We start from the raw sequence: 11585 nt of genomic DNA, 5'->3' as shown, positions 1-11585 counted from the left end.
AGAACGGGCAACTCCACTACCTAAACCACAGCACATAACAGTTACTGCCTTAGTCTGAGCAGTTCTGTTCTTCCATTGCTCCTGTGTTACTGTGTCATCTTTTCAGAAACCTTCCTAGAATCAACAAGCACAAGTGCTTGTGAACCTGTCCTACTATAGTTGGTATTACGAATTTTCTTTTAATTTCAGAGATAAGAACGTAAAAAGAAGCATGCCAGTTACCTTTCTAAGGTAAGAGTGAAGTGAGCTGCAACAAGCAAGAACAGGGCACTGTATATAAAGGAAGTTAATCACAATTCTATTACTGATTTACTGAGTCATTTAGAAACATGCTAAGTCCAAAAACCTCCACTTAATCACTCCATTCATCCGAATGCTAAAGGACATCACTCAGTAACACTTCCAATCACATAAATACTAGTAAGATCAATTAATAGCAGAGAGGGAAATAACATTCAACTTCTATAACTGTACAAGCTCATTTGTACAAACCACAAATTCATCAGCTCAGGTGCATAGAACTGCTGCCATATCCAGCATGTAGCAGCACCCAGCAACTGCTGGTTTGACAGTCCCACAGTAAAGAATCTCAGCCCTTGGGACGTTAACATAAGAGCTATGAAATCCTGCCCATGTCCTTTTTGGCAAAGACAGAAGTCACAAAATGACGTTTTGCCTGTTGCAGCCATGCTGCTAAGGAAATGTCCTCTCTTATTTTAAGCATACAATAAGCATGCAAACTAAGAAGCGCTGGAAAAAAAAGCTGCCCAGGATACACACCTTAGCTAGGACAGTAGCTTTCATTCTTCAAGTTCCCCCACATCAAAGCAAGGTCCCAAGAAGACATCCAAATAGGAGAATAAGAAAATTTAAAGTTAAAAATGATGAATAGTTCTCTCTTTAGATCATCAGGTTAGGTGATTTCTCATCTGAAGTTTCTATCCAGTGACACCTCCTAGCCTCCCCAGTCCTCCTGAGAAAGCAATAGAGACCTTTCATTCCTCCTACTATAGCAGCTTCCCACTCTGACCCAGTTCTACCCATTCTCTCCAGCTTCCCATGCTCAGGGCCTCTCAGCCCTCCTCACACGCAATCACCTCCAGCCTCCCAGACCTAACACTCATCTCATCCACCCGATCAGTTCACAGCTCTCATTCCTGTTGCAGCTGCTCAGCAGTTCTCCCTTACCCTGCCTGGACTTTCTTCTTGCCTCTTCCTCTCCGTTCCTGATGCTCCCACTGAACTACTGCTGTTTTCAGCAGTTCCATCTTTGGGAACTACAGGAAGAAGCCCATTCCTCCCACTTTGAGCCTCACTCCATGGGGTGGCACTCCCCTTAGAAACTCTGCATCATCTTATACTCCTGAGTGAGTTGAGGGATCCCAAAACTCCAGCAGAGAATACGCACCTGGAGCTCCATCACACGGAGGAGGTGCAGCTTCAAAAGGTTGCACTGGCTTCCCACAGCCAAAAGGCATGGAGAAATGACTTGGTAAAGCATGCACTAGGTAGTGTATGTTAATATACTAAGGTGACAGAACTCTAACACTTGTACTACAGTTCTCTTCAGAGTTTACAAGCAGTAGAGTTAAGTCTGAAAGTGTTTTTGCTGGAAGGTATTTGAAAGGTCAAGTCTCACATAATAATTTTTCATTCCAAAACAGTACAGCTCACTTAGAACCATTTAACAAATAGGCCTTCTTTCACTCACTGTAATTTCCTGTTATGAACGCATCTTACACTCAACACACAAACTCCTGTTCCTTTTGCCCTATCCCTACAGTTACCTTTATCAGCTACCTTTGAATACATTTTAATTATTTCTTTATTTTTTCCAGAGTCTTCAAGCCATTTTCTAACTGTCCACACAGCCCTGTACCCTTTCATACTCTCACAGCAACTAGTGATCGGACATTTCACCAGTGAACTAAACTGTCTGGTACATCAGTACGTGAATCCTGTCTCCACAAAAGTTGCAAGACAACAAGCTTTCCTTGCCAGGCAGCTGCTGCAGAATGACAGCAGGACTCGAGATGAAGGGCAGATGCAACATCATCTGATTTCCAGTGTGTTCAGCAGCACAAATCAGAGTGCTGAGGCAGACTTTATCAATAGCTGGAAAACCAGAAATGCCATTGTTAACAAACACTGTAGTAATAAGTATTTAGTATTTCTGTTGCTGAAATACATTCCACAGAGGAACATCTCACTTCTTTAGTATTCACCCCCTAAAAATTTGAGAATATTATCTCCACCTTATAAATAGAGAAACTGACAAAAAGTTCCAAGCAGTCCACACAAAGAATAAAAGCATATTTTGTTCAGCAGCACTGCAAAAGTGTACTCTGATAATCCCCAAATAAAAGTGGATAAATACCAACTGCTTGATGAAGGCATTTGAAGCATCTTCATTTTAACAGTACATTCAGCATCTGTCAAAAATAGCCAATCTATAAGATAAGAAACCATAGCCTGTACATCACAATGATTTGGGAACTGAATTTCAGTGCTTTCTATTACGTCAAAACTCATTTATAATCCAACTTTGTGTTTAATTGCCCTAATAACTAGCTATTTCAGCATTATTCACTATTATACATATACTCATGTGACATACTCTTGCCATTTTAAATCTATATTAGAACTGGTTTTCAGTTTCTTTAAAAATGACTTCTACCTAAAGCAAACCATAGCAACTGCAAGGAATTTACCTGTACCCTCTAAGCTCAGAGCAAATTGCTCAAGCGTTACTAATTTTGAGGTGGGAGAAGTTGAAGAAATGAAGTATTTTTATATAAAAAGCTTACATGACTCACGAAAATTCTTTTGGCATAGCTTATATGTGCTTGACAACAAAAACATATATAGCACCTTCCATCACCCAAGTGCTGTACATACTGGCTAGGAAAGAGTTCAACAACTAAAACTCAACTTCAACTCTATAACCAGCAAAATCAAACTCTCCCATGACTTAAGCAGAGCTCAAGAAAAACACTGGACAAAACATGGTATTTCTGGAAGTAGGGAACAGGTTGTTACCAAGTGAAGTTTTCTCGTAAGCACTATTAAGTATCTTACACATGACATCCAGTGAATTAGCTGTTCCTTAAGTATCAGTTATTTGGCATACCAGCCCTGCATGTTGCCCCCCATACCCACGCGGGAATAAGGAAACAGTCAGATCCATGTACGTTTTCTGACCTTAGCCAAAACTTCATGCTAGTCACCAGAATGAGTACACAGTCACAGCAGAAAAATCTGAAAAAGCTCAAAAGGAAGAGCCATGTACCAAACAGGGATGACTGAACTGAAAATAATAAACTGCTAAAATGTCAAGTAGGAGCTAAGATCAGGAGTATTGCAGACAGCACGAGCAGTTGGGTATGTGTCTTGAGTGATGCCAAGCATGTGGCTCCACTGCTTTTCTCTGCACTTCTTGCCACATAAATCAAAAAAAGAAAGGCAGAAACTTTCTCCAAGTTCTGCTGGCATTCCATACTGAAGATAGAGCACCCATAAAGGAAGAGCATCTATCTAGCACATGACACGAGTGGCTTTCCTTAATCAGGGAATAGCTAACATTAGAACCAGCAGTTGAGCAGAAGGCTCTATACATTGCTACTGCTTCCACCTACAAACTCTCAGTTCCTCCACACTCCAGACTACTACCTCATCCCAAAGTATTCCCTTTGTCTTTTTCTCCCACTCAGTTTTTACTTGAAACAACTCTCTTCACATGCTAAATTCCCATGTAAAATCCCTTGCCTTCTTTTCAAGACTTCCATACACCCATTCCCTTCTCCTCCTCTGTTCCATCCAGTTATGCAGGGGACTTCCATATTGCAGTCACTCACACTACACAACAAGGGCTATGCCCACCTGTCACAAACTTGCCATTCAAGAAGATGAGCGTGGGCTTGAAGACCTGTAAAACATGTCTGAGATCTCAGGTGCTCCATCAGGCCTTACAGTGAGTGCACAGATGTTCCCTTTCAGCTGTTCATCCAGCAGTGACAACCAATCCGTCAGCACAAAGCAAAAACCTCAAGGTGAGTATGCTCACCTTGCATAGAAATGAATGCATAAGTCTCTGTACTCTGTTTTGGCACTGTCTGACAGATTGATCAAGACTAGAAAAATATCCATTCTTCCACATCAAAGGCAGCAATGTCCTGGGCAGTCAGTGATCAGCCTTGACAGATCTGAGTAGGGATAAGAGTTAATTATGAAATATCTCTCAAGACAGAGCAGGCAATTAGCATTTAGTCAGCCTCATGCAGCACTAGAAACACACACCTGCGGCAGGCAGGATGCGCCCTTGCACAGGGGCACATATCACTTGACACAACACAGGGAGGCTTTCCAGCCTCTCTGAACCACCTAGCAGCTGCTGAAGAATGTCAGTTCACTTCAACACCTTATAGGAAAGGAATTTGAAACACTGTAAGTTATTCTGTAGGAGAGGATCTCTCAAAACAACCAGAAACCTACACTAAGTGTGGAGCTCTTCAGCTACACTAGCTGTGCAGACATTCTTGGTCTTTCACAGAAACTTGACCAGCCAGAACTTCCTATACGACTGCTTTGCTTTCCAAGCATGTGCAGTACCTAACATTTCTGAGGCACTTCACATTTCCCAAGCACTATGCAAACACCTACAGCTAATTAGAGACCGTGAACAAGAACATCCCTGAATTTCAGTGTTTTGTGAGGATTTTTCTTTTTCTCCCTAAAATAGGGAAATTCAAGGGTTGAAAGATGCCAAAAACCGTACTCTCTGAACTCTGGAACAGTACCTTCAAGGAGAAAGCCTTATTTTAGGATACCTACAATGCCAGTGTGTATGAAAGAGCCAGTTCACTCTGGCCAAATAGGACTGGATCCAGTTTGTTGGTAACAGCTCAGCTCAGAAGATGCTGCACACGCTGCTAGATGCAATTTCTATTCACAGCATACATCTACATTGTACATGCTCTTCCCCTGAACTAGTACTGTGCTTCAGCCATGCCTCTAGGGGCTCTGTTCTAAAGAAAGCTACAGAAAAGAAATCACTAATCCCTTAATTAGGAGCACCCACTTCACCTTCTACAGGAATAATTCAGGAAGCCTGAATAGGCCACATGTCACGTAAGGCAAAAATTTAATAACTGAACCTGATTCAGGTTGTTGGTTTATTTCTCTGTATTTCAGCTGCGCAAAGCTACTGAAGTGAAGTACTTAGTGTTAATTAAGAGCAGCTTCAGAAGCCACTCATCACCACCTTTTCAAAAGCCATCCTCGCTCAAACTTCTGATAGGAGCTGCATTACACCAGCAAGTCGCTGATCCTAAATCTCAAGCACAGCTCCAGGAAAACACAATTAGGCTCACGTTCCCTTCAATTTTCATAAATCTCTTGTTTAAGCCACAGCAGCTTGGAGATTAACTGTACTTTCCTTGCTGAGCTACTTCAGTGCTCATAAGGTTAGAAGAGGAGCACACACCATAACCACTAAAGAGTCTGTTACATCTAAGGATCCATTCTGCCATCGTCTTCCACAGACTTCCCACACAATGACTGCATCATAAAACAGTCCTACAACACAATGCCCACCAAATTAGAAGAATAAAGTCAAACCTCTTCAGACTCTCTTAAGGGACACCAGTGGCATAAACCACACTGTTATCAATGCAAAGGTTAGAGTTGAACACCTTTCTTCCTTCCTACTGACATTTCCAGGTTGCTCTCATCAGCAGGAGTCATACACACAATCCCATGTGCATCCACTTCCTACAGTGGAATGGAAAAGTAGTGCCCACCACCATCTTACCTAAGAGCTTGCCTCCTTTCTATTCTCAAAGAATTGAGAAACACTACTGCATAAAACATTACTTCATTTCTCCAATCAGGTGAAGAGGGACTCAAGTAATGAAGAATAAAGACACTCAGATACCATGGTGATCATGGCCAGACAAGAAAGTAAATTAGCTACCATTATGATAATGACCTGGCTTTCTAGAAGAAGTAATTTGCATGTAGCAACTAAGCAGTAAAATAAAGATGATTTAACAGAATCGATGCTTGCTGCCTAACCTTACAGCCATAGAAAAAGCAGCCATGGCCACCAAAAAGACAGGCTTTTTATATTTGACTGTCTCTGCAGATGCAGGTGCAAAGTACCTGACCAGAGCTCCCTCCAGGTGTAATGAAGCCTCACTCTGCATTTCTTCTGGTAACACAGCAGCTTGTGCACAATCTGAATACACCGTCTGGAAAAAAAGAGGGCAAAGGATTAACTGCATTGTATTTCCCTGCAATTTCACATCAAACCTGGAAACATCGCAGAAATCAGCAGCAGCAGGGAGTAGACAAACAAAAACCCCAACAAAGGAGGATGGGTCCATGGGTTTGGGCTCCAGAAGGAAAGCAACATCCATAAGAATGAAGCAGATTAGACCAGAGGAAGAGGCCTGTACACCAGTCCAAGCTCAACATGCTTAGGCTGACTACAGATGCAAGATTGCCGTTTGTATTAAAATAATACTTTCTTTGTTGACCTTACCTGAGGACCTCTCCAGGAGTTATCCAACTTGCAGGCTTCCTATGTATGAGGTACTGCTACCAGATTTTGGAAAATCCAGCTCATGATGGAGCTTTTTTAGCTTCTTTGGCCCAGCTGACAAGGCTGAAGGAACTTACTTACACAGTGAAACTAAAACTGCAAGACTTTCAGCTCACTTCAGGCTTAAGTATGAACTTAGGAATGAGCAAGCAACACACCTACAAGGTCTGAAATGTTTCAACATAAAGCTACATACTTGTGAAGTCTCCAAATCCTACAGGCTCCATAGAATAGAGTATATAAGCTCATAGGTACACAATCATAGTCCAAAACCAAAAGAGAATTAAATATACAATACAGCAATTAAAATTGCTAGCACTTGCCACCATTAAGAACAAGACAGAAAATATATTCAAATTTGAGTTTGTTAGACCAACCTATTTTAGTTACTGACATTTAGAAAAAGAGAAGGAAGAGTTCAAACGAGAAAATTTCCTCTTTTTTCCCTTAAATTCTTATTTCTCAAAAACATCTCACTAACACAAACATCTCTCTGAAAAGACACTGCAGAGACACTAAACATCAGACAGAGAAATCAAATCAAAAGTTTTTGCATAGTAGTTGTTCACAATGAGGTGAAGAGTTCAAAATAAAGCTTTAAAAAGCCTCAATAATATACAAATGGTATTTGTTCATCTTTTCAGACTATTAGATCCCAAAATTATGATGATGGGTTAAGGACTAAAACTCCTAACTTCAGAGGAATAAAGGTAAAATCATTCATGATAGCTGAGCATCACATTAAATGCTGTATTAGAAATTGGATTCTTGTAAATTCAACCAAGAGAAGAAAGTAAAAACACTATGATAGCATAGACAGCTATCTTGAACAGCAACAGCTCCACAGAGGCAGCTACTTCTGATGTTAGTGGCTTTCTACTTATGTACCTGCCTGGCTTTAAGACTAGAACTGGCCTCTTCAAAAGAGCCATTTAAGGCAATAGACTGGCAGGAACTGGGCAAACGCTGAAACATTTAATTGTGATTACAACAGTGTTACTGCAAAATGCCCTGCAGATGTATTTCAGCACTGATACCTACTGGCTGTACACAGTGGCACATAGATTTCTGGGTGAAAGCAAGCCATGGAAAAAGAAAAAGATGAGGAAGGGCATAGCAGCCCTAGCATTCCTGCCTAAAGGGCCAGAGCACCAGCTAAAGCTCTACAGATTCCCAGACCACAATACTTCAGTGTGGAAGTTGCATCCATTCTGGTAGGATGCCCTTGTTTATTCAGTTTTACACTAAGAATTCATAATATATGTGTCAGATAAAATAACACCTTTAGTCAAAGGAACCTGGATTTATCTTTTAAATATTAATATGTTCTTCATTGAGCAGCTTCATATTCACCTTTAAAGTGTAATGCAGACAAATATGACACTATTTGTGCATTCAGAACACCCACTTTCTCTGCAATAACAGTGTCTGGTATGGGATGGTTTCAGACAGAAATGTAGTGTAAGGACTGCACAAATGTGCCAAAAGGAATGGATACAGATGTCTACTGATGGTTGCTACAGCTCATTATACTCACTCTCAAAGGGTTTCTAGATGTGACCTCACCTTTAAGCCCAAACATTTCACAGCTTTCTTGTGAAATCTCTATGCACTATCTACAATTAACTCTGTTATTGTCATTACGAATACATTTCTCACAAATTGAGAACTTGTGTATTTGTGTAACTGAACTACAGTGTAATTGAACTGCATAACCCTTGCAAAGGCAATGCAGTTCTGAGGTTATCTGAACAAAATTGGAACATGCTGAGGAGCCACTTTCAGGGATAACAGCCCAACTACCTGTATCTCTTCTACAGTATACAGTGTTGCTCAAGTCTAAGGGAAATTCAGTACTCTAAGCAAAGCCAATGACCTGCCTAAATCCTATTTCTGCCCTTCAGGCCAAATCAGAACAAAGCATTCTAAGAGCCAAATGGGACACAGCAAGTGCCCTGTCCTCCTCTCCTTTTCCCCCACTGTTAAGTTTTACCCTGACAAACTAGCAAGCTACTTCAGGCTTAAACCTCTTTTCCACTCTCCACATTGCCTGCCAGGCTTCACATCAATCATCCTTCTTTTTTTCTTTTTTTTCCCCCTCCCAAAACTGTCTTTTCAGTTTCTAGACCAAAACTCAGCTTCTGAGAAGCAGGGATTCTTGCAATGAACGCGCATTATGAAGCTTCTTTCAGATTGAAAAGCTCTTTGTATTTGATCAAGTAGATTAGGAAATCAGCCTGAAAGGTGGAAATTCATTTTGCTTTCAATTTTCCTGGCACACAGAGCATTTCAGAAATAGAAAAAATTGCTGGAAGAGTTCATGAAAAGCCATCCTGCTCTCCACCACCCACAAAATGTTATTTCAGCCAGAAGACTGTTACATGACTAGAATTCCATCCAAATTCAACCTTCAAATGAAACCAGGAGACATCCTATAGACACTTACATGTAGAGATCCATAGGAAATTCTTTCATCATGTGTGTCACGATGAACTCCACCATCAAATCTGATGGAGAAGAAAATGATAAAGTAAGTAATGAGCTAGCCACAGATAAATTCTAGTAGACAGTGAGGAAATCAAATTAATCCCTATCACCTTTCCTACCTGCCAATAGTCCTACTTAGAAGAAACACATCTTATTTTTAATTTTGATGAAGGAGAACTAGACATCCTCTGGAATTAAAAAGCATACTGAAAACTTAGGGCATGTTTTCCACCAGTACTAGTCAAATGAATAACACATCATGAATCCTGATGCTTGGAAGTGCTCCCATATTTCAAGCCCTGTAACTATTGGAAAAGTCCTTTGAGAAGTACATTTTAGAAAATTATTCTCATCAGAAATAACACAACAAAGAGGTTTACCGTCAGAGAAGATGTTACAGAGAATACCTATTTATCACCAAATAAATTCTGAAGCAAGTACATCTAGGCTGCTCTTAACACAGACTGCAGTTCTGCCCAAGACTCCTTCAGCAAATAAACAAAAAATGTCTCTTGTTATCCCACTGTGAGTAAAGAACTCAAAAATGCAATTGAAAAAGAGAAGTTACTACAGTTCAGCCAATAAAACACTACTCAAAGATGTGTGTGTTCTCACTTCAGCATAAAACGCGTAAGCTGTGCCACTGGTGACAACTGGGAGACATAACCTCAAAGGGTGCTAACAGCCCAGAAATACGACTGAATAGTGACAAACAATAAGTCCAGGGCAGAAGTACATGCTATCTAGGAAGTCTAGAATGATTCATCCCCTATTTGTTCCACTGTGCCTTCAACAAACATGAAATGCTTTTGAAAATGCTGGACTCCAAGACTGCTTCCATTTCATCAGGCTTAAAAGCCAGTCTCCATTTATCTCTGTATCCATTTATACTTTTGGCCTCCATGGCAATGAGTCTCATAATTTCATCATTCACTGTGTGAAAAGCTTTCAGCTGTGCCTCCATCCACAAGCGAAAACAATCCCTGATACTGACAAACCCATGGTGGTTTTTTTTTCCCCTCAGAAAAGGCTACATGGCCAGCAAGACTTCCTCAACAAGCATTTGTCTTCTCCATAGGTTTGTTCTCATTTCATCATCTAGATGGTACTTGTGACCAGCTGTCACTACCATCACTTAAAACTCTGAATTTATTAATCATCTGCCCTCCCTACTGTTACATATTCAGGGCCAATAGGCTTCTGCAAAACTTACTGCAAATGTACACAGGATTTCTTGCTACAGAGCAGCAATTTTGGACTGAACTTTTCTGTGAGGCAGCCAAGTAGAGAGATGGATGGTCCATTGCTGGAAATCTCCTTATTTAATTGCCTTATTTTTAAGTCCATCCACCCCTTCTCTGAATCTACACATCTATTTCTGCTGCAGAACAAAAAGATTCTTCAGGGCTCTCTACAGTACTCACCAAGCACTGCACACACCAGTGGGCGACAGGGCAAGTTCTTGTCTGCTGCTTTCTTCCTGTGCCTCATTGGCTTGAAACACACAAAGGTGAAAAGAAGTCAGAATAAGCCTGAAGTGACATTCTGTGTATTATTGCATTTCTCGTGCAAATGCCACCATCAGCACAGATTCCCTCTGTCTTTTTCTCCAACTGCTATCTCATTTATATTAGTTCTGAAGGCCACAGCTGAACTAAAATAATTTTGCTTGCTTTTCAGCACGCTGACCACCAGGTTTTTGTTATTCTAGGTGTGTAACTACAGGGCACTGTTGTATCACAGAACAAAAAACATCACATAGTAATTTCTTTCCCTTGGAAACCTATCGATTTGCTCCTGATTCAGAAGTCTGATCTGCATTCTTAATAGCACATGCAGTATCAAATGGCTTTGACTGCAGTAAACCAGAAAGGCTAACTGGGCAGCAAATTTGCTGTTAAGTGGGGAAGAGTAGCACCCTCACACTATGCTTATTTCTATCTGGGATCAGTAACACTCCCAAACACTGCTCCAGTGTCAGATGAGGTGGCAATCACCAGCACCATAAAAACAGAGTACATCAAGGCAGGAGAAACACTCAGTTACCCCTAACTACAAAGCTCCATGAGCTAGATAAGGACACTTCCTCCACAGATACCTACAGGAAAAACATACACCGAAAACGTATTGTCCTCTTTGAAGCTGAATCCTCCACCCTCAGGAGAAAACATAAGCCAAAATCAGAGAACTCAATGCAACTCCAACTGGCTATTAATATATCACATGAGGACTAATGCTTGCTGAAGGTTAAGGCAGAACATTCTCCCCGTCACAGATTTCCTCAGAGATCTCATAGTACACAGATCTTCTCCAGCTACATAGGTCTCTGAATTCACACCAGTACAACCAGCTCTTTATCCTTTGAAGGAGTGAGACATTCTGGGAGTGATTTTAAGATCATGCTCCAACTGCTGCAATTCTGACAGCACTTCCACATGCCTTAGCATTCTAGGTTAGATATATGCGACAGTTTTCAGCATGCAGAGACTTGAATCGT

General features: G+C 40.9%; 1 protein-coding gene across 1 annotated transcript in view; it reads right to left on the bottom strand.

Annotated features, from left to right (window-relative positions):
* ARMH3 (armadillo like helical domain containing 3) overlaps window positions 1–11585 on the bottom strand; it is a 106499-nt gene that overhangs the window by 66330 nt on the left and 28584 nt on the right. The window contains exons 18-20 of the mRNA XM_042862876.1: window positions 10513–10582; window positions 9048–9108; window positions 6160–6248 (exon numbers count right to left, since the gene is read on the bottom strand). Of these exons, the coding sequence (XP_042718810.1) occupies window positions 6160–6248; window positions 9048–9108; window positions 10513–10582 (220 nt within the window). The remainder of the gene's footprint in view (window positions 1–6159; window positions 6249–9047; window positions 9109–10512; window positions 10583–11585) is intronic.

This window comes from Lagopus leucura, unplaced genomic scaffold (genome assembly GCF_019238085.1).
Source record: "Lagopus leucura isolate 7727_CA_CO unplaced genomic scaffold, USGS_WTPT01 Super-Scaffold_739, whole genome shotgun sequence".
NCBI lineage: Eukaryota > Metazoa > Chordata > Aves > Galliformes > Phasianidae > Lagopus > Lagopus leucura.
The sequence above is the reverse complement of the archived record's forward strand: the minus strand, read 5'-3'. Positions and strand labels throughout refer to the sequence as shown.